This window comes from Prionailurus viverrinus, chromosome B2 (genome assembly GCF_022837055.1).
Source record: "Prionailurus viverrinus isolate Anna chromosome B2, UM_Priviv_1.0, whole genome shotgun sequence".
Taxonomy (NCBI): domain Eukaryota; kingdom Metazoa; phylum Chordata; class Mammalia; order Carnivora; family Felidae; genus Prionailurus; species Prionailurus viverrinus.
In genome coordinates this window covers 43,422,732-43,447,042 of record NC_062565.1, presented here as the reverse complement: position 1 = coordinate 43,447,042, position 24,311 = coordinate 43,422,732, and the positions used below count along the sequence as shown (strand labels likewise).

The window sequence follows — 24,311 nt, the reverse complement described above, 5'->3', positions numbered from 1 at the left end:
TATGGATTTAATGTGACCACATCAATGGGTTTATTATTGATTTATCATGAATCACTGCTCTCCTTGGCACAGGGTGGAGTGTTTATAACTATTATTATATTTGTTATTATTATTCCATTAACTATGGCATTATCACGAATTACAACAGGGAGCTGGAACAGTGTCCATTTTGATCAGAGAGAGAGCGGTGAACTCTGGATATAGAAACGTCAGTCTTGTTCCAGTCTACCATGCCTGACTGCATTTCTAAGTTTATCACTCAAGGCCGAAGTCCCTCTGGAAAAGATGACACCTTCCTGCATAAGAAATCCTTTGAGATATTCAGGGACACTGGTACCTAAGCAGAATTTTATTGACGTGACTGTCATGGATTGGAGATTCATGAATTTCGTGAGAGTCACGTAAAAAAAAAAAAAAAAAAAAATTAGACGGTAGTACCGTCAAATGGGATCCGAGATTTACCTCGAACCAATTCTGACCCAATTGAATAATATATCCTGCCTACTCATTTTTTTTTTATTTTTTTTTCAACGTTTTTTATTTATTTTTGGGACAGAGAGAGGCAGAGCATGAACGGGGGAGGGGCAGAGAGAGAGGGAGACACAGAATCGGAAACAGGCTCCAGGCTCCGAGCCATCAGCCCAGAGCCTGATGCGGGGCTCGAACTCACGGACCGCGAGATCGTGACCTGGCTGAAGTCGGACACTTAACCGACTGCGCCACCCAGGCGCCCCAGTGCCTACTCATTTTTTAAGAAAACAAAGAAAAAGGGAGACTGAAAAGGACTTTGAACTGTTCAAAATAAAATGCTGTCTAAAAAGGACTGTGAATAACTCAGAGTGCTGTCATTTGAAAATAAATACATAAATACATAAATAAATAAAGTGCTGTCATTTGTATTTTATCCTATAGGGTTTTTTTTCTTTCCCCCATGGGTCACTAGGAATGATTCCTACAGGTTTTTTAATTATATGTCAACTTTTTACTTGTTTAGTCACCTCTTTCAATGATACCTTTCTAAGTTTCCCCTCCTATTTCTACATATTAATAAATATAAAACCAAACTTAAAACAATCATGCAGCGTCTCTTTCCCCTTTCCACCAGCAGTGATCAATGCAGATTTCCTGAGAAATCAACGCTGACTGAAGTAACAAAATAATAGTAGGTCATGGGGGGGGGGGCGGTTTCAGTGGGGGCCTGTTTTTCCTGAGAGAAGTTAAAGCGGTAGTTTGGCTAATATTAACTAACATCTCAAATACTAGACCTGGCAAGAATATTTACATGTATATTCATTCTCAATGTAGTGAACAGGTGAATACATACATATATGTATGTTACAGCGTAAGACTAACAGTGTTGCTTCACTTTAAAAGAGATAGTAAGCGTGCCTGGGGGGCTCAGTTGGTTAAGCATCTGACTCTTAGGTTTCGGCTCAGGTCACGATCTCACAGTTTGGGACACGGTGCCCCACGTCAGGCTCCACACCGATAGTGTGGAGCCTGACTGGGATTCTCTCTCTCTCCCTCTCTCTGCCCTTCCCCCATTCTCTCTCTCTCTCTCTCTTTCTCTCTCAATAAATTTAACAAGTAAATACAATAAGAGACAGTAAAAATTCTATAATATAAACACATGCTAGGACCGTGTTTGTGCATACGAAATATGAAATTAAGAAATGGCAGTTGTCAGGGTCAAAACATAAAAGACTCTTAAATATGGAGAACAAACAGAGGGTTCCTGGAGGGGTTGTGGTGGGGGCGGGGGGAGGATGGGTTAAATGGGTAAGGGGCATTAAGGAATCTACTCCTGAAATCATGGTTGCACTATATGCTAACTAACTTGGATGTAAATTAAAAAAATAAATTAAAAAAAAAATGGCAATTGTCATTAGTCTCCTACCAATCCCACTTCTAGACCTATTAGCAATTCCTAACAACAGTTACGGTGTAAGCAACCCGAAAGCAGGGAGCACTATTGGACAGACCCTTCGGCCATGAGCAAGTACTCCCCATACAGGCAGACCACAAGACTAGGCTCACAGTCAGATAGCAAAGGATTAGCAGGCCAGGTCCTCGGCCTAAGGGAACTTCCACTCTAGCCAGGAAAAGACGAGATTTTTTTTCTTTTTTTTTAAAAAGACAGCTTTTCTGTTTTTAAACGTTTATTTATTTTTGAGACAGAGAGAGACAGAATATGAATGGGGGAAGGTCAGAGAGAGGGAGACACAGAATCTGAAACAGGCTCCAGGCTCTGAGCTGTCAGCACAGAGCCCGACGCGGGGCTCGAACTCACGGACGGTGAGATCATGACCTGAAGTCGGACGCTTAACTGACTGAGCCACCCAGGCGCCCCAAGACGAGATTTTTTATATATTCTTGCCATATCTTAAGAAATATTATGAAACCACACATGCCAACGAGTGGAATTTTCTTTCTCCAGCTGAAAACATAATTGTTGAAGTGATTCAGAGTGAAAGTAGAAGCTAGCAGAATGGAATTATTTTTTTTTTTTTAATTTCCTAAGGAGAGGACTTAAGTTGCTCATGCGGTAGGGCAAAAGAGATGGCCTGTCACTAAACTCCCGAGCATTTGTGCACATTCTGGCATCTACCGGAGCTGGCGTCACAATGTAACTGGGTCGTATGTGTATTACGTCATCTCCTAAGCACGGATGATGTCTTCGGTTTTGCTTCTGTGTGTTGCCTGCCTAAGCACACGATAATTATGTACCAAGTGTCTGCTGAGCAGACTTGAAATGACTGACATAAACTGAAGAAAGACATCCCAGGCTGGAGGGAATGCAAGAGGCTATCTGTTGTATATTGGGTGAGGTTATAAAAACCCCAAAAGGTCATCCCAGGCAGGAATGAAGTAAGAATCAAGTTAAGACGTGAATAAGATAAGAATGAAGTAAGATAAAACCGAACAGGAGTAACTATATATGATCAGACTTGGATCTGAAAAACAAAACAAACAACGACAAAAAACAACAAACAACAAACCAAAACAACCGTGAAAGGAAAACAATGGGAGCAATGCAGTTTGACAAAAAAGTGGCAAACATGAGAGAATAATGTAACGTGGTCACCAAAGCACTGAGGCCACCTCTGCTGAGGCTGACGGAGGCCACAATAAGGGAGTTTTGTTCTGGGCACCAGGCATAAAGAGGGATGCTGACAAACTCTGGCGTGCCCAGAGACCACTGACCAGGACAGTGAGGTGACATGAAACCCTATCACACAGCAAGGGCTTAAAGAGCAGGGAGGATGGGGGAGAATGAAGGTCGGTCTGGAGAAAGGTAAGACTTTGTGAGAAATGCTGTCACAAAACCGGATCTTTTGCTTTGAGCTTCAATTTACAGCTTAGCTAATGGAATTTCTATTATTTTCTCAGAAAAGACTTCGACACTTTATTGCATGATGGCTAGAATGAATGTCAGACTCTAAATTAGAAATCAAAAATTCTACTTGATCATTTGGTTTCAAGCTGGAACGAAAGTATGTTTTGGCATTATTACCAACTGTTAGCGGCAAGTTCTGGAAACAGATGCAGTCTTGCTATGTGTTCTAAATATGAAACACATTGCAGAAAGGCTTGGAGATAAAAATATATACTGCTTATGCACACTCATACTGTGCTATTTCCTGTCCTTATCAGCAATAAAAGTCCCTCTTGTTTCACCCTTTCTTTGTTGTTCCAGGTGAACAAAATCTTTCTTCTTTTTCCCTTTCTTTTATCCTTATTTCTTCTACATGCCTATCTTCCTGTAGTTTTCTATCTTCTTTCCCACCACTATTTGTCTCATTAAAGATTTACTGAGCACATACTATGTGCCCAAAACTGTGCTGGGTTATAAGAGTTCAAGAATATGTACAACACAGTCACGGTCCTTGACAGTGAGACGCTTACCTCCTATAGAAGGGGAAAGGCATGGACGCAGATTATCATGCTAAAGGAAGGGGGGCACACATGAGAGGTGTGTCCAAAGCAGGGAGATGAGAAATGGACGGGTGTAGGGAGAGTAATAGACTTGGAGAAAAGTGATGGTTGAGGAAGGGATTCCTTCTAGGAAAGAGGTGGCTGACAAAGATGGGCAGGGCCTTGTGGAGAAAAGGGCTAGTGTGGAGTGGGAAACAGTGCAGCTTACTTAAGGAATGCCAGGCATTCTTAGAGAAAAGGAGCATCCTTTACCTAGGCAGAGCTGAATATCTGGGGAGGCAGTGAAGTAGCCAGATAAATGGGTTGTTTTGGTTTTTTTTCAGTTGGGTCTCTCCCGTTCTTGAATTGTTAAGAATCATCACCTAAATGTAAATGTTTGGTAAGCTGTCTATGGATAAAACTAAAGAAAAATCTTAATTAAAAAAAAAAATGGACCAAAGGTATGGACAACCATAATCGTGTTTCCCCAGGAAGGAATGGATGAAATGCTTTCTAAAAAAAGAAATCTCACTGACGAAGTCAGTGACAAAACAAATTGGGATGGGGGTATTCCAGGTGCTGCGAGAGTGGCTTTGAGGTTTTAAAAAGTACAACAACGTCCTCACAATAGAACAGTATCCAGTGGTGAAAAGAAGTGACTTATCGGGTCATGACAAGATATGGAGGGGCCTTAAAGGCACATGGTTAAGTAAGCGAAAGAAGCCAGTCTGAAAGTCAGGCTACAGATTGCATGATTCCAATTATACGACATTCTGGAAAAGGCAAAAGTAGAGAGACAGGAAAAAGATGACTTCCAGGGGCCATGGGAGCAGGTAGGTAGGGATAGACAGGTAGAGCCCAGGGGATTTTTAGGGCAATGAAACTATTCTGAATGACCCTATAGTGCTGCATACATGGCATTGTGTATTGAAAAAAAACCCCACAGAAGTGCACAATGCTGAGAGTTAACATAACATAAACTATGCACTTCAGTTAAAAATAACGTATCGATATTGGTGTATCAGTTGTAACAAATGCACCACACAAATGCAAGATGTGACTAATAAGACAAAATGGCGGTTGGGGGGGTGGGGGTGGATATATCCCCGCTCTACCTTATGCTTAATTTTTCAGTAAATCTAAAACTGCTCTAAAAAAATAAAGTATCCATTCTAAAACATGTATAGAGAGAGATCAAAATAAAAATGGTACGTTTCTACTGTTTGGAAGCTAAGGACACAACTTCGTTTCTCCACCGGCAGTTATCAGGTAAGGTAAGCTTTCTTTGCTAGAAGTCCTAAGAACAACAAATCCCTGGGCAGACATTAACTCACTCCTTGCAGAAAATTCTGAGATGTGTGGACAGACACTTTGTTCACAGGGGCCGACAGAGGCACAATGAATTCACTGACGGACATATCTGAGAATAACACGAAGAATCTTCAGTGACAATGAAACTAAAAGTCTGGCTTCCTCAGTTAAACTGCCTCCACCCTCTTCTCGGATCCCACTGAACCACAGAAGCCACCGTGTCACTAAAAAATTACCTCCAGTACTTTTGGTGAAGTGAGGTTCAAGCTCCCAAGTTTTCTTCTACAAAAGAAAGGGATTGTAGCAAACCTTTCAATAGAATCTGTAGCCATGTCTTTGCCATCCCTGCATGCCCATGAGTCCCTTCGTCACTAAAGCTTTTCCTCACGTGTGGGTGGGGGTACATGTATGGAGAACAGACCCTCGGGAAAACAGCTATCAAGAACCACATATAAAATCGGAGTCAAGCCACGCACGCAAGTTTCGTTCTGAGCTTTGGTACCTCTGTCTACCTACAATTTAACAGTAAATATCAAATAACCAAATTCGGTCGGTTCTGTGGGCTGGGCCAACTCCCCCCACTCATCTAGTCAGAATGGAAACCACTTCTTCGGTCCCCGGCACCAGTAACTCAGAACCCGTCGTCAACTGAGGTCCAGGTCTGCCCTGAACCTGGGCCCACGGTGATCAGATAAAGACATCATCGGCTCGTGTCGGAAGACAGCCCGTCTTGCGAGAAAGCAAGGTGAATTTCAACTTACAGACTGCAAAAATAACCCAACCAATCACAGTCGAATTAACAGAGAATACTGACCAACATTCCACCGGTAACACAGGGCTTGCCTTTGTTTAGGGTCTATTAAATTTAATAACTTCCCCCTCTGTGGCTTTAAACAGAGAACTTCTTCAAAATAAGAGTGGCTCTTATTAAACTTAATTACTTGCCCGTGGCTGCTGTGGCAGATGTGTGTCTACCAAACAGGTGGCTCTTAATAAAGGAACGGTTCTGTAGTAAAAAGTAGATGTTCTAGTGTTTTATTATAGTCGCCTTAACTTTCTGCTTTATTAGTATTAATTGCTGGAGTTTTCCTTTTAACCTCTCTTAAGGCGTCACTCCCTCCTGTGAGTTAAGAGTGGTCCCGAGAAAATAAATGTCCACGTATACTTGGCACATTAACTGAAGCCTCTGGTTTCAACACCGGACTCAGGGGACTTGATAGAAACTCGGTTATAAGGGACATTTAAAAACGAACTGCATCAAACACTGCCGGGTTTGAAATTACATGAAACCACCCTCCCAACAGACCTTGAATGATAAAATGGGGTTTTTCCACTGGCAATGTCTAGATTTTGTGGTAGTAATAAAATAATTTTTAGTAGCTTTATTTATTAGACTAACGCCTATTCTGCTGACCTTTGGAAATATTATAGTTTAGCGACTGAGAGTCATAAAAACAGAGACATCCTTAATAGTCTTGTGCAGTTGATTAAGTGGAATTTTTTGATATTTAAGTATTTTGAAAGAAGAAATTCAAGACCATTTGATGAAAAAAACACACAAAAAAATATGTAACCCTCAAAAAGATTACAGTTTCTAACTCTGTCTTATGAAAAAAAAAAAAACCTATGAATAGAGATAAAAAATCCATACAATCTGCACTGGCCTCTCCCAGAGTAACTGAGGCAGAAAACACGTATGGCCCTTCCCTGCATCTCTAAATCATGTACCTTAACTGTCTTAAGAGATCTCCCAAAAGCATCAGAGAGGTCATGGGCACAGTGACCAAGATCATAGAAAAATGCTTGTATTAACCTTTTCCACTTCGTGTGTGCCAAAGAGTGGTACAGACTTGGGTTAATCGAAGCTACTTTACTCAGGTGGATGGGACAGGGGAGGAGTCGTCATCTCCTTCAGGACACTAATAACAGCTCGTACTCTGACCCACAAGTCCAAGAATCAGACTCAGTAAACGGTCGTGTTTCTTTTCCTAGTAGGATAATTACCTAAAATATATTTTGAAAAGTCTGTAATTATTTATTTACATGGTATTTCATGATAACCTGCAGAAAAGCAATGATAATCTTTGTGCCAAGCCTCACAATTGTTTTGAACATCACAAATGCCATGGGTGAGAAAATTCTTGCAATGATAAAGACAATGGTCTGGGTTATCATCAGGCTTACTTGTCCTTGTCTTGCCATACTCGACTCTTTGATAGAATCGGAGTGAATTTTCTGTATAGTGAATATTCTTTTAGGATCACACAAGATGAAATGAGATAATGTACGAAATCCCTCAGGGGTGAAGGATGCTACTTAAACACAGATTGTTGTGTGAGAAGAAGTATGGGAGGGGAGGGGAATCAACCCCTAGAGGGTTTCTCTCACACTGTAATGTCTCCAGACTGGTTGCTGATAAGCAGCATTTGATTTTTATAATTCACTTGAATATGAACTAAGCTCATTACAATAAGGTAAGCCCTATTAGTCAATTACAGGACAATAACTTATTGTTTGGTCAAAAACCTACGACTGCTGCTATTGTTTTTGTTATAATATTGAAGGCTACTCCAGGTTAAGGAAGTATCTCCTGAATCTTTGTATTGTGTCTATGAACTTCAAGACATCTGGCTTTGCATCTTCGCTTGCAGGTTGTAAGGACTGTGGGTAACACACCTTCATGATCGTATTTTTATTTATATTTGGCTTCCATGAGGGTGACTGCAGGGGAAATGCGATATAGCATCACTGCCATCACTGGAATTCATTAAGTTCTAGTATAAATGCAGCTACACTTGAAAAATTACTCAGAAGGAAGGATACCAAAAAAAGAAGTTGTAAAATTGGATTCTCTAACGATCTTTAAGTATATTAAATGAGGATCTTTCTTTGGAATGGTCTTGTAGGATGAAATGGAATTTCTTTAGGAACAGTTCTTTCTGAAAGATCTTTCTAGTTGCTTTTATTCCTACGATTCCTTGGAAAAGAACATGATCATTCCATTCTCCGATATTAGAATAGTTATTTTCTCTTAGTGCATGATTGGCCTTTTGTGAATGGCTCACAACTGCTTTTAGCTCTACAAATATTCATTCTAAATCTATACAGTAATAGCTATAGCAAACATTGAGTACTTCTGTGTGCTAGGCATTATGTTCAGTGCTCTATGAGTTACATCTCAGTATTAACTCACTTAAATACTTAAATATTTCAAGAGTTTTTGTTTTAAACATGGTCTGTGGTGGATCCATTTTGCAAAGCAAATAATCCTCGTTAAAGAGTTTAGATTTTTACCTACTTGACTCATTTAAGCTAGCGCTTGCCTGCAAATTCTATACAGATAAGCAATTTTTACAAAGCCATTTTAGCTTCGTAATGATCAGCGACAATCTATTGAGCAACTAGCATGTGTGAGGCATGCTGCTCGCACTTCACATAAAGCACCTCATTTAATCCTCACGGTAGCCCTAGGACATTAATATTATATCCTTATTTTACAAATAATAAAGCTACATTTCAGAGAAGTAAGAAACTTGCCTAATATGTGCATGAGCTGGGATTCAAACCTGGGTCTAAACCTCCAATCCTACTGTATAAGTAAGGACTTTGTTCTCACCCCAGATCATCTGAGACTATTTCTTTATCCCCTTCAGATAGGGAGATGAGAACGGTTCTCTACATAAAAATCTGAACTGTTCCGGAAAGCATCTCAAAGAGGAAACACACACGACTGCTTGGAGATGGAAATGAAGGTTAATATTTTAGCTGTCTATGCTACGAAGACAGCATCCTGGACCTTAGGGACTGCTTTAGATATTGGGGGGGAATAATAAAGACAGAAACTATGCAACTTGGCACCTTGGACCCTATGAGACGGGCTCCATTCCAGACAGGTCCCTAGGACCTAGGACTTGTCCCCAGGGAAGTGAAAAGGGCACTCGTTCCAGCTGACTTGGTCCCCAAGCCCACCAAGCTGCACTCTGGGATGCTGGCACAGCCCAACACTCAAGAGCAAGGTCAGGTAAATCAAATCAGGGCTCCTCCAGTTCCCTGACAGTCCGTATCTAGTTCTTTCTTCCTGTTTCCCAATATGCTGACAAGAGGGATTTTCTGCTCTCCTCCCTTGAATGTTTACACAGAACCTCCCACCCTGGCACCATGTCACTTTGCCAGTAACAACTCACAGAAATGTCTGGGGCAGGAGGAAAAATCTGGACTAAACTCAGTTTTAAACTAGTTTAGAGCAGAGGCTCATTCCTACCCTTGGCCTCAGACCAGTATATGACTGGATACGTAACCAGTTTCTGCTCCTACTGCCTCGTCTATGAAATGGGAAGAGTCGTGTTGTTATTAGTTTATGGAAGTGTTTTAAATAATTATCAGTAAGTTGACTCAAAGTAATCTAGCTATTCTAGATTACACATGTAAATGATAGACGATCATGACTGCCCACGTATTCAGCATCATTTCAGTGTTACTAATGGTTTTCCTACTGAATTTTATGTGAATACACCTGGGTAAGAAGGTGCTGTAGATGAACGTCTCTAAAGCAATAATCACTCCCTGAGGTTTTTTTCCTCTAGGTACTGCCAGGGGACAAATAACAAAGTCTGCTTCAGCCACAGAGGGTTGGACAGATGGAAACCCCAGAGGACCCTAAACAGAAGCAAGTTTGCACAAATCTGTCCTGGCAAAGTGTCATTTTGGCCCCATGTAAAACAAAACAGGTCCAGTATAAAATACAGAAGGAATGACCAGAACTAATTCGACACCATCCAACACTGCCTTTGATCCCACATCAGCCCTCATTCTCCCCACTGTGCCTTACTCATCCTTTCCCATGTCTTTAATTGATGTTTGCCTAAAGGAGGGAGTCATTCCTGTCAAGGGAAATGATAACTAAAATTCTATACTCTGCACAATTCCCCAATAAATACCATGTGATTCATAAAAATAATAATAGCAGTCATAATGAAAAGTGTGAACATGGTTTTCCAAAGGGTTTTGTGGTTCTCCCTCCACCCCTCTTCTTTCCCTACTCACCCCTGCGGGAGTCCATCTGCTGTAGAAAATGTGAAGGGCACTAGGACCAGAGAGCCCTTTCCTGCCATTCGCTTGAGAAACAAAGCCTTCCCTCCTCCCAAGTGGAAAGAAAGAAAGGAGTCTGAACTAATCAAAACCTGCAAGCCTGCTGGTGGAGCTTCAGCTTGTCAGTGATGCAACTCAGCGGAGTGAGTAGCGGCTTCGAGCTTTGCAGAAAATGAAGAGAGGGAGAGAAACAGAGACAGAAACACAAAGAGAAAGAAAGAAAGGCATTAACCTGGCCAGGAGTTAAACAGGTGCATGGAGCCCGAACGCTGAGAAGAGCGTCTGACACACTGAGGGGCCAACTGCATGTGCCTCAGTGGGGTTGCTTCTTTATTTACGGGGGCAGGGCTCTGGCCTGGTGTCAGGGCTGTACCGAGAGATCTTTTCCCTATTCACAGAACTCAGAGGCTTGGCCAAGAGCCTTTAGCTTTTCTCTACTTGCCCACGTGAAGTCTGTGTACACTTTCTGGCTCTCCACGAGGAATTCTGTCCACGACAGAGAGAGGAGGCCAGCTCGTTTGCCACACGCACGTCCACCAGGAGCCACAGATTTTGGTGGTGCCTCTGGAATAATGGGTGTGTGAGCACTGGGGACGCCATGTTGAGAGCGACCACAGTGTGCTGGATGGTTCGTGGAGAGGCTACCTCAGTCTGGAATTGGCTGCTCAGAGGCCAACTCGGCCTTTTAAAAGACTCTTCCAGGCCTCACCTCACTTCAAATGACTAGCTTCTGAGAAGGATCTTAAGTTTGCTGGTGCTCACTCTCAGAACCAGCCGGCCTGGACTTCTGGGGTTTAAGAGGCTCTAGAAATGGAAGGCTGTGCCATCAGTCTATAATCTGGTTTACAGGCAGATGTTAAGAAAAGAAAGGAACACAAGCAGAGGAAGGCCTGGCATAAGACCCTCAGGAGAAGGCCCCAGTTGAGACAGTGCCCACCAAAGGGGATACGATTCGGCAGGACTAAAACTGGGTGGCATTAAATAGCATCTTAAGAAAATTATGCCATCTCTGGTGGATTTTTAGTCTCTCAATTTAAAATGTTCAAGTACGTGATTGCCCTATAATTCAGAAGACCCGGTCTGCCGCTGTCATACCCTTGCCCCCACGCCTCTGAGAGAGAGTTCCTGTGAGCCTTGGCCCATTCTATGACCCCAGCCCCACCCCTGCACAGGAGGGGGGTTTTCACTTAAAGTGTGGTCTTTACCTGAAATGCGCCTGGGCACGTCGGTGATGGCAGGAAGCCCCGTGCCCCGTGTGGAAGACAGCGGGGTGGTGGAGTGTATGGATGGGGACGTCATCTGGCTCAGGTAGGAGGGGTAAGACTGGTCATAGGACCACGGCGGGGAAGACTGGGCCTGCCTGGGGTCTAGGAAAAAGAAGAAAAATCTTTAGTGTACCAGCCAACTGTGGACTTAGAACATGCAACCCCGAACTGAGAAAGGAGAAAGTAAGAGAAAAGCAAGCATCTGTAAGGAGTATTCATTTCCTATGATCCTACCCTTTCAGGCCCTGTATGGCACCAAACTTTCGAGACCTCCAAGCTCCAGCACAACAACACGGATCGTGCATAAAGACTATTTCTCCCTCATATAAGTATTTCTATTTGGAAAGTCTAACACCCATTTATTGATTTACTTTTGAAATTTACTTATTTATTTTGAGAGAGAGAGAGTACGTGCGTGAGCCAGGGAGGGGCAGAGAGAGAGGGAGAGAGAGAATCCCGAGCAGGCTTCAAGCTGTCAGCGTGGAGCCCAACTCGGGGCTCCAACTCCATAGGGCTTGAACTCACAAACCCGTGAGATCATGACCGGAGCCGAAATGAAGAGTCAGATGCTTAACTGACTAAGCCACCCAGTCGCCCCTCTAACAGCCATTTAAAAAAACAATCTGCTCCAGTTATCTTTACAAAGTTGAGTTCTCCTTGATTTATTTTCTGTATTTACTCATGTTACTTCAATGAACACATATTACTCCTAATTTTCTTTTAAGTTAGAAATTCTTTGGAACAATCAACTTAGTTAAAGAACAGGTAGACTGTACTTTTCCCTGCTGCATATCCAGCTGCTATCTTTCAGACATGCACTTTGGTTTATAAATGCAGGATTCCATGACTTCACTTTCTTTCCAGGCAGGTCAAGGGATAGCACTTTCTAGCAGGGGGGTTAGAGGTAAGGGGTAGAGATGAGAAAGGAGGGAGCAGCATGTAAAAAGAACACAAAGAAGGGGAGCCAGTTAGTTATATGATTCTCATGCTAAAGCTACCCTAGAAAATAACCTTTAAGAAAGAGACAAACTTAATTTCTAAGTCACCTGCCATTAAGAACTGAAACACTTCATCACCATCCAGTTTTGATGTTAAGCATATGAGTTTCTGACCATAAAAAAAAAAAAAAAAAAAAAAAAAAAAAAATGACCCAAAACAGAAGAGCAGGGAGATGTCTTTAATCCTATTGGAATCTGTTTAGAAGATGTCACATGTTTGGAATACAGCCTAGTGTTACCTATAGTCACTGTAATAGTAAAAATGGGTGGCCACTTGTTAGGGTTAACTGCTAAGCATTATCAGTACGTTTTTATGTATTTCTATGGGGTTTCTTGGAGGTACAAGCTCAAGTACCAAGTACAAGCCAAGTAGATTTATCAAAAGAGTTTCAGTCTACATAAGAAAAAAAGGTAAATTTGTTGTATATTTCCCATGTATATTTCAACCTGTTTCATTCTTACTGGAGGGTTAATCGAACAATCAAAAGCAAATTTCTCTTAACATTTTTTTTACTAATTGTAAATTTTTTTTTCGAATATTAAAAATTCTAACACGCCAATTTAAAAATTCTAATACACTTGTTCACAAGACAACATTGTATATTAGAATGTCTGTGGACTTTGGAATGTGCAGATCCAGGTTCAAGTTCTGAGACTTCCATTTTCTAGCTGTGTGATCTTCGGTTAATTACTCAGCAACTCTGAGCCTCACTTTCCTCATCTGTAAAAGAGGGTGAGGGAGTAATAATCTCTGAATCACAGGGATGTGACAACTACATGAGAAAACCATGGAGAGAGGAGTAGCACAAGGAGACACTCAGTACTGACTCTTGCCTTCTTCTAAAAAACCTCTTGGTGACACAAGAATAGTCCCACAGTTAAGACACATCTGAACTGACATTAATACATCTGGATTAGGCTTGAAATTATTCCCATATCACCTCTCAGCTTCTGACAATGAAAGCTTAATTTTTTTAAGTTTATTTATTTATTTTGAGAGAGACAGAGACAGCATGAGCAGGGGAAAGAGAGAGGGGCGGGGGGAGAGAATCTCAAGCAGGCTCTATGTCAGCACAGAGAGGGATGTGGGGCTCGAACTCATGAAACCACAAGATCATAACCTAAGCTGAAACCGAGCATCAGACGCTTAACTGACTGAGCCACCCAGGAACCCTCAAAAACTTAATTTTTTAAAACTATTAATATGTTTGAATAGTCAATTCAGGCTTATCTCTAAAAATAAAAAGGAGTACAAGAAGACATGGGTATTTCTGAAATGATCCCTCTTTTAGAGACTCTCAGCTCTTCCATACAATTAAAGCCCGTCAGTTTCAGCTATTTCTTGTTTATTTGTTCAATTCAGAAACAACTTATTTAAAGGCTGTCTAAATAGGACATACTGAGTCAAAATAATTAAATACATCTGGATATTCATCTGATGCTTACTACATCAACAGAGAGAAAAATTTCATCCAATTCCATTTTAGGGAACATTTACCTGAGTTTGCAATTTGAAAAAAAGTATAGTACCGTAAATGGTTAACATAAACTTTTCCTTCAGAAATCTAAAGGGGACTTGATCATTAAAGTAATGAACTTTTGTGCTTTAACAGGTTCAAGGCTGAGACTGTATAGATTGGCAACATTTCAAATCAGAGTGAGTGGTCCTTGTTATATATCTGATACTGACATACTTCCTCGCTTTAACCATTAATGTAATTCACTGCATTTCAGAAAAAGGTAAATGACCTTCAGATGGAAAAAGATGCATTCCTTACAGCACCAGAAAGCAATCTCATAACGGCAAGGCCTTCTCTGAAGCCACATTTTCTACAGACAAAAAGGACAAGAATCACACAGATAAATGAGCTGGGCACACAGGACTCTGATTTGGACTGGAGTCCTAATCTGTCTTTACCAGATGACTCCCAGAGCAAGTAGGTTAACCTGTATGCCCATCCCTCTCCTGCAACATGCTGTCAGCAGTAGGATAGGACTCCCTGCCTAAAAATGGGGAAAAATACAAAGAAATGTAAAGAATGACCGAAACTATTTATGTTTAAACATATCACAGAAGCCTTAGGGAACTTAATTTGGATACAAGATGCAGCCTTTCAGTTCTTGTGCAGAGGGGCAGCCGAGCACAGGGGGAATAAGTGGGGTTTCTAATGCAAGGATAGGAGCTGGAGCCCCAGTTCTGCTTTCTATAAGCCGCATGACCTCAGCGGTGTTAGCGAACTCTCTGAACCTCAGTTTCCTCATCTGGAAATGAGGGAGCGTAACACGCCAGTGAATGTAGCAAAGTGGTCATATGCACTGGCTGGGTGGACAAGCCCCCTACCTGGCTGAGCAAGTCACTTCTCTCGGGCCTCAATAGCTCATTTGTAAAATTCGAATAATGATGCTCATTAGGTTTGCTGTGAGCCTTTCACCAACGTGCCTTGATGTGATGAGTTATCTGGCAGTCTTGGTACGCATTGAGTGCGTAATAAACAGAGGAGTGATTACTGCTTTCTGTAAAATGAGTATGACAGGAACTACTATCATTTTTGTTATAAAATTAAATGAGATAATATAACTAAAAGCATTTGATACCTCTCAATTTTTGCTATATTAAAATTAGGACTCTTCTCTTGAGGAGCTCACATGGTCAAGGCCCTGCTGCGTGACAAGAGGCATGTTTCTTAATGTTACTAAGCTTTAATCTCTTCACCTGTAAAATGGGTATGATAATACTATCCCAGAGTTGTTGTAAGGATTAAATAATACACAGTGAGTGGCAAATCATCACTGTCGTTCAAAAAAATTAAAAATCTGACTCTAAACTACCCAGGGTGGTTGGGCTGTCTAGCGTTGTTCTTTAAGTTTTCCAAAGTCAGACTCAACACAATTCATTGTGATGCCCGGAACACAGTAAGTGCTCAGTAAACAAACATGGAATGAACCTCCCAGGGTGGCATGAGTGAACAATGAAATCTTATAATGAATTAGTAATTAGTCATTCTTTAACTTCCCATCAGGCTATACAAGAAGTTGTATCAGTGAGGTTTTAATTTTTACATAAAGTCCCTGACTTCCAAAATTTATACTAGAACAGTCCATGAAAGGACAGTTTGGCTTTTAGTGGAGATCCTTCCTGAAGATACCCAAGATTAGCAAAAATAACGTCTCACTATCCTTAACAAGTGAGGTCTCTCTTCGGTTTTTTTGTCTCGGAGGGCACATTGCAGAGTCCAGCCGATTTCTTTCAAGGTCACTGTCCTCAGAGTCTATGATAATGACCTACTTAAGGAGAGAGAGTTACTACAGAAAAAATAAAAGAACTACCATGTGGGGTCACTGTATTTAATATAAAGAGTTTTAAAAGGGGTGCCTGGGTGGCTCTCTCTGCCCCTCCCCCACATGCTCTCTCTCTCCAATAAATAAACTTTAATAATAATGATAATTTGAAAAGTGGACAGCAGTCTCTTTAAAAAAAAAAAAGAAAAAAAGTAATGGTCTCCAAAATATCCCAGGCCTTCTTGAACACCCTGTGAATGATATCATCAATCCCAGCTCCACCATTTCTGGCCTGTGTGATCTTAACTGATCCAATCTTCAAGTTTCCTAGTCTGTATAATGGAGATAAATAAGTACATCTTCCTTCTACGGTTGTTATCAAGACAAAGTAGTAAAGAGTGAGCACATGGAAAGAACCCAACACACATTCAACACTGTCAAAACCTCTACCTTGACTGAATCTTCACTGTGTATTTATGTTTCCAGCTCATAATCTCTTATTCTAGTGGAGGACAATTCTTAGGAAGCTTCTACGGTTTTGAAGTCCAGTATTTGGAGAATATATCCATGTTGGTCATGCCAATATCCTTTCCAAACATTTAACCTTTAATCACGTTCTTTCTTAGTCTTGGTTTCTCCCAGACCAAAAAATCCTAATCTGTTTTAGTGTATTTTTTAATGCTATACCCCTTAACTTTTTTCAAACCTTTAGTGCAAAAAGGCTACAAAATACCTTGACTTCCTAAATGCCCAGTCACCAAGAAAACATAATCCTATCATAAATATATGATTATAGCTTATTTGCTTTGTTTGGACAATTATTAATGCTTACAGTAGAGGAAAGTCATCTTAACCTGATCTTATAAATGGTTTCAGAACTCTACTTCCCGAAGAAACCTGAGACTTCTGGGACTCGCTCTTCACTTGGGTGAGTCAGAGCAGGTGACAGATGTTTTCAGGCATCACCAGTCAATCTGAAGGTTGTTACCAGGGAAGAGTGCAGGGCCTCGCTGAGACAAAGCTACTAATTAGCCATTAACGAACAAGATACTGGCGCTCCTGGGTGGTTCAGCAGGTTGAGCGTCCGACTCTTGATTTCAGCTCAGGTCATGGTCTCACAGCTCATGGGATCGAGCCCAGCACTGGGCTCTGTGCTGACAGTGCAGAGCCTGCTTGGGATTCTCTCTCTCTCTGCCCTTCCCCTACTCACTCCCTCTCTCTCAAAATAAATAAACTTAAAAAAACAAACAAACAAGAAACCACCTTCACCCAGACCTCAGGCCCCACAGGGCTAGTCTGACCCCTCCTTCGCTCACCCCATCCAGAGTTGTATTGGATGGTTTGTTTTTTGACTCTGTAGAAGCACAGAGGTAAGTACCATGTCCTACTCTCCTTTCCTACATAAATAAGAATATTCTTGATCTTTGTGTCTCAGACGATAGAAGTGCCGATGATAGTCTGGATATTACATCCTGAGTGACCTGATTACCTAGAAGCACCCACAAGCTTTCAGAGGACAACTGAACTTCCTTTCTCAGAAATTTTTCGAAAGAAATGAAAACTGCTGTTGAGCTTTAAATACTTTGTGATGTTTTGGGGCGCTTGGGTGGCTCAGTCGGTTGAGCATCCGACTTCGGCTCAGGTCATGATCTCTCAGTTTGTGAGTTCAAGCCCCGCGTTGGGCTCTGTGCTGACAGCTCAGAGCCTGGAGCCTGCTTCGGATTCTGTGTCTCCCTCTCTCTGCCCCTTCCCTGCTCATGCTCTGTCTCTCTCTGTCTCTCAAAGATGAATAAACATTAAAAAAGAAATATAAATATTTTGTGATGTTTTTAACACTACACTTCACTATTTTATATATTTCTCAGAAACAGTATCAATATTATTTTCATGACTACATTATAGAAACTCAAAGTAGTGACATATGTTTTTATATAGATATGACCATTTAATAACAAAACCCTGGTGTTGCTTTTTTTTTTTTTTCATGCGCACATACTCATTAGTGCTTGGGAAATCTGAAATCCTAAATATCAGAGGAGGGTTTACATAGGACTGTGCCCGTATTTCTTCCCAAACGTCTCTGTTCTCACCTACAAAGGGGGATTTTGAAGGGCAGCTGGGGTCAAGTTTGACATGTAAGATAAACTTGAGAGAGAAAATCAGGTCCTCCCTCTATGATGGGCCTGCCCTACTCACAGGCAGGAAGTGGCAAATCAAGATGACTAAATGAGAGAGGGCCTAGGGCACAGAGAGCTCCCACAGCCTGCATGAAGCCAGTGAGAAAATGGGCCCCCGATGGAACTGTGCAAGCATACCAAGAACTACCACCAGGCATATAAGGTCAGGCTATTTCATAGACACCTCGGATCTGTAACTGTACCCTTCCAGAAGAAATCAGGGTCTCCTTTGCGAGAACAGATCAATTCTAGCTACTAAGAGTTCAGGTTTTACAGAAAGAATCCATCAGCATTGGTTCTGAGGCATGGTCTGTCACACACACGACTACTACCAACACTGTGTGGGGTTGCCCCATATGGCTTATGTTTTTTAAAAGACACCAGAAGCCTAGAATTCTGTGTACACTTTCCAGTTTCTCTCCCAACTCACTAGGTCACAGGCAAGGTTCTTATTTACCTGTCCCTTTCCCAACTGCAAAGTACAAGTGGTCATTACTGCCATCTTAACAGGGCTTTTGAGGGGTAGGGGGAAAGGAGTTTTTGCATGCTGTTTTGGCGAACCAGCAAATTATCACCTGGGTGGCTTATTCGGTTAAGCATCCAGCTTTGGCTCAGGTCATGATCTCACGGTTTGTGAGTTCGAGCCCCGCGTCGGGCTCTGTGCTGACAGCTCAGAGCCTGGAGCCTGTTTGGGATTCTGTGTTTCCCTCTCTCTCTGCTCCTCCCCCGCTCGTGCTCTGTCTCTCTCTCTCTCTGTCTCTGTCTCTCTCTCTCAAAAATAAACATTAAAAAAATTTTTTAAAATGTTCAAAGCATGTACTTGTGTCTTTAAAAAACACTCTAAAGATAGAAATGAACCATGAAGCATCAATGTCAGAGTAGGTTTCATAAGCTCTCTTTCCAGGGTGGTGATCCTTCTGCTTGGGCTTCTTGGGGATCAGTGCTATAAATCCCCAAAACACAAAGTACACAAGGCAAGTACCCAGGAGATGCCCCCACGTGCTAAGTGGGGAAGAGCGGTTCCCATGTCTCAAGGTGTCTCAGCACCAGGCAAAAATGGAGACAACCATTTATTTAAACCTATGGATACGAGGAAAGCAAGCTCTCTTCTTTGAGCTGGACCACAGCTTATGAAGTTCAGTCACAGGGATGGGGAAAAGGAAGGAGTGGCCATTCATCTCCTAAAATGGTATACAAAGAGCCGTGGCTCTAAGAGCATCCACACTTTCAAATGCCTGAACAGCTAATTACATGTCTGCATAATTAAGCTCCATACACTTGGGGTCACAAAAAGAGAGGAAGAGGAAGGCAGATAGTTAGGGAAAAGGCACCATAGGAAAATGAACTGACTCTAGGAAAATACATCAGTGTCTTTTCTTAAGTTTGAATAAGTTTGAGTTGCGGGGGAGCAGAGTGGGCACAGAGCCGCTTGAAAGCCCAGTGAGAGCTAAGCATGGAGACTCAGTGGTTGCTCTTAGCAGGCCTCCTTTTGTAAACACTTTGGTTAAACATATGTGGGTGTGAAGAAGGGCCTGCTTTCCTAAGAATCACTCACGACAAGGCACACCATGGACGCAGTGTTGAACTTCACGCAGAGATAGGAGGAAACCAGTTAGCAGGGGCGAAGCCTGAACCAGCACACAAAAGGCTTCTTCCTGTCTCTGGTGCCAGCAGGCTTCTGTGTAATGTGACCCGACAAGGGCTGATGGTTTCTGCCAAAGCTCAGTGTGAGTGTGTCTAGAGTGAGCACCTGCTGTACTGGGGCGGGGCGGGGGGGGTGGGGGGGCAGGGTACAGTTAGAGAGCCCCACCCATTTTTTCCCTACTCATTACTCAAATCATTACTTAGTCTGTATAAACATCAAATATTTCTTAAGAAAACTGGAGTACTTAAAATGAACTGTGTGTAGAGTTTACTAGTTTAAAATCATACCTCTCAATTGCTACCAGGGTCGAATAAAGTCCATAATCCCAACAGAGAGAGGCAGATTTACAGTTTCCTATCCTAAACTATTTCTGCCATATCACTATCATTCATAACACAAATACACGCACAGCCACATGTACGTTAATTCCCATTTCAAAACAGTTTACACTAAATAGTAAATGTTTAAATTCTGTGTCTTCTCTCATAACCTTCTTAGCTAGACTGGATTTTTAGAACGAGCTCTCCCACTCACTTCTGGTTCTCTTGACTAATAGGACACACGGTTCCTAAGCCAAACAGGCTCCTCCAAGCACAGGAAGAGCCCTGACCTGGTGCCTTTGGCAACAGGTGTGCAGCTGTGTACCACTAATTTACCTTCTCCCGAGTCTCACTGCACCTGGAAGATGAGATGAGAACGGATGTGTTATCTCTAAGATGCTTTCCCGATGCGAAATGCTATAATTCTAACTACTCAGAAAAGTGGGCTCCCTACCCCCACTCCTTTCTGGAGACGGCAGTTGTAACTGAAATTACTGAAGGTGTGTTGAGTCGACTTGGGCTGAAGGTAGCTGATGGCTGACACCGACAGCATCTCCCGTCACGGTGCACCATGGCTCATCTCAGCACGGAAGGCACCAAGAGCAGGATTCTGACTCCCCCTCTTCTCCCCACCCCCAACCCAGGGCTTTCTCAAACGGACCAAGATGGCTGCCAGGTTCATTTGGCAGAAGACCAACCCAACTGATTCACAGGACTTTCAACTGAAATTTGAGGAGAAAAAAAGCAGCACGCTGCTTGGATAAAACTGGATGCGACGCAAGGTACGCCAGGCATGACAAGTTACGTCACAAAGCAAACAATGGGAGAAGAGGAACTTAGTAACTCTTAGGAGACGACAGCAGGGAAGAGAATGAGAAATGCTATGTAGAGTCTAAGAGGTCATATCCCGTAACAAAAAGGTTAAAAACAACAACAACAACAACAACAGAAGGAAGTTAAATGAAGACAAGGTAATGAGTAAGTGCCTTAAAAGTATCAACAGCTTTTGGATGAATGAGACTCATAACCATCTTATTAAAAAAACGAGGGTGATTTTCTTATTTAGAAAAAACAACCTACTAGATGAATCAAGAGTCTGTACCATATGTCACCCCTAATCTGGCCTCAGAATTGGCATCTCCTGGACCTCAATGTTAAAGCCGGCAGAGGGAAGGGAATAAGATACAAACAGAACCAGAACTTGAGATATAACTGGGATGTGGTGCTGGCCAGGGGAAGTGACCTTTAGTTCAAATTATCACACTGAAGTGGGTGCAGTCAGTTCAGGTCTAATCAGGCTGATATCCACATCCAGGGGGTCAGATATAGCAGTGAGGGTATCACAGGTCCCCAGGCCTGGCGATTCCTGTTGTCAGATAGATGATGATATCCACTGTCCTAAGAATTATCTCCTGGTCATTCATTCACCCATCCATCCAACCATCCATTCATTCAAAAAATATGTTCTGAGTAGCCTACCCTGGTACTGTGCTAGGCACTAGAGATATTAATAGTGAGATAAAGACAGACCTAATCTCTAACTTCACGGAGTTTACAATCTGGTAGGGGAGACTGACATTAATCAACTAATCATGTAACTGTGATAAGTACTAGAAAGGACATTTCTTGGCACCATAATGACACACAGTGGGGGGCTGTAGTCACACCTGGGGGTCAAGGCTTCTCTGACGATGTGATGTGATGTGATAATTAAGTCGAGAACTCAATGCCCAGCAAAACCAGTAGATTAGTAGGTGAGGTTAAGAAAGCTTTAGGCAAAGCGAATAGTGTATATCAACTTCCTGGGATGGAGGCAGTATGGTTTCTTGAGGAGCTGAGAGAGCCAGTGTGGGTGGATTACTGACAAAAGGTTCAAAATAGTGGGAGAGGAGCACAGGGAGGAGTCAGGCCAGGCAGAACCTGCCGGGCCACACTAGAGGTTTCCAGCTATATCCTAAGTGCAGTGGAAGGTCACGGAGGTGTTTCAAGCATGGGGTGACATAATCAGATATGCATTTTTTAACATCTCCCTCTGACAGCATCATTATAGAAACAGGGCACAAGTCCAGCCTAGGGCTCGGCACACAGGGAAGGGTGTACAGGGAAAACAGCAGCTGAAATGGACAGAAGGGTGGAGTCCAGGAGCTGCACTTGGGAAAACCAGGAAGCAGCCTGAGGCACTTAGCTGCCCACACACATCATCTGACCACGGGGATGAGGCTCCCGAGGTGCCTCAGCTCCGGGTGAGCAGAAGAGCCCATGGCCTTGCAGCTAAGATTCAGGCAGCCTTCACCTCATACATTTTGGTGCAGCGGTAAAACCCGGGCATCTGTACTTTTTTTTTTTTTAATGTTTTATTTATCCTCGAGAGAGCACGAGCAGGGAGAAGGGCAGAGAGAAACTGAGTAAGAGGATCAGAAGCTGGCTCTGCAGAGCCCAGTGTGGGGCTTGAACTCACGAACTACGAGATCATGACCTGAACTGAAGTCGGACGCTCAACTGACCGAGCCACCCAGGTGCCCCAGCAGGCATCTGTAGTTTTAACAGGCTCCCCAGGTGATGCCAATATGCACCAAAGTTTGAGAACAAAGGGCGTAATTTTTAGTGATGATAAAAAAGGAAAATTACCCAATACTATTCTGATTTACTCTTCCCTATCAAGAATGATCTTCAAACAGAATGAACACAACAAACATGCTTCAGAGGAAATTAAGGCTCGGGAGAGGTAAGAAGACAGAGAAGAGAGACTTGTGCTTTAAGTGAATTCAAGGTTCTGCTCCAAGATGAATCATACCCCACGGTACTGCAAGAACTGTGGAGAACAGTAGGCAAAGGGTTTCTATTTGACAGATCAGGGCTACAAAGTCATAGTAAAAGTAAAGTCTGTCTCCCCGTAACTCCACTCACTACTAATCTTAGCTTTGCTCGCTGGCATTCCTTCCCCCCCCCCCCACCCCCCACCCCGTGATACTTACTAAATTGCTTGAAGGTAATGCCTTTACTGCACAACATCTAGTAGTTTTCCATTTGCTTACTCCATTTACCTTATTCTGCGAACAGCATTGCTATTGGTAAAATCTCAATGTCAACTAGTTTTTTGGAGCCTCTGTTGGTGACCACTTGCTTGCAAGCCCACTGAAAACTCTAAGTCACCTTCCACAGCCTGTGTACCACGGGCTTGTCACACTTGAGCGCCACTGTGACAATTAGAAAGCAGAATGGGTTCACTAAAAACCTGCTTCTTAGGATTACTTCAGCAACAGACTAGAAGAAAAAGCATCCGTCCGTTGTGCATCTTGACCTCAGCAAGGTAACTAATTACCTTATCTCTAATGTGATTTATAGCCAGCTACGAGGCCTACCAGAAAGTGGTAGCGGGGATGAATCGAGGTGAATCATGGTCAGCTTTGAAAGAGGTGCATGGTGACAGGTTCAGGGGCATTCTGATCCTAGTTACGTCCAGCATGTTCCCTAAAGTCTTAAAGAATTAGAAACAACCTATCTAAGCTGCAAGATGAGACCATGTTGTGAGGAACAGCCAACATACTGGGTGAAGCATCAGAACTATAAAATAACCCTAACAGGATGGAAGGAGGAGATGGAAGCAACATAATGAAACCGAATAAGAAAGTACAGTGCTGCCCTTGGGTCAACTCCAAGACAGGATGGGGGAAGCCTGCCCTAAGATCAGAGCTCTTCTTGGACTGCAGGCCACAGTGGGACAGGATGACAAAAAGTTAACACAGTCTTGGAATGCATTAACAAAGTACCAGAAAACCCCTACTTCTCCGGTCATACCTAGCTAGAGGGCTGTGTTTTCTCAAGGCCGCATCAGATAGAGCCTCCAGCTGCCATTATGAGGAATGGTTGAAGGAGCGGCCAACAGCTCTCATCTACCCTCGACCTTTCCTTAAAACACTCCTACTTCCCTCCTGAACTGAAACTCGGACTTGCCTGGATCTTTCCTCCTAACCTTTCCACTTGGCTCATTCTCCAAGGTCACCAGACAAGCTAACTCCTCTTCAGAAGTTCTTCCATCTTTGCCATGACCTACCAACCTCCAGGACATTCCTCCACATTGGTAAGTGGCTCAACATCTTCCTTGTTTCCCTGACTTGTACCAAGTCCTACCAAGTCCTGGGAGAAACTGTCATTCTCCCGGTGATCCACCAGAGCCCACCCCTGTTCCCAAACTGCAACCCATGCAAGAGACACACAAAATTATGCTCGTGGGCTCTTCCAGTTATCTGTGTCCTTAGCCGGCTCCTCAGCAATGCTCAACCAAAGTCATTTTTCCTTCCCATCATTCACCT

General features: G+C 42.6%; 1 protein-coding gene across 8 annotated transcripts in view; it reads right to left on the bottom strand.

Moving 5' to 3' along the window:
• The window catches only part of RUNX2 (RUNX family transcription factor 2), a 326,243-nt gene that overhangs the window by 126,484 nt on the left and 175,448 nt on the right, over positions 1-24,311 (bottom strand). For 7 of the 8 annotated variants that reach the window (XM_047858043.1, XM_047858046.1, XM_047858044.1 and 4 more), the window contains one exon: positions 11,520-11,681. In XM_047858043.1, the coding sequence (XP_047713999.1) occupies positions 11,520-11,681 (162 nt within the window). Of the gene's footprint in view, positions 1-10,409; positions 10,476-11,519; positions 11,682-24,311 lie in introns of those variants that run through there. The other variant, XM_047858051.1, reaches the window with a different exon arrangement.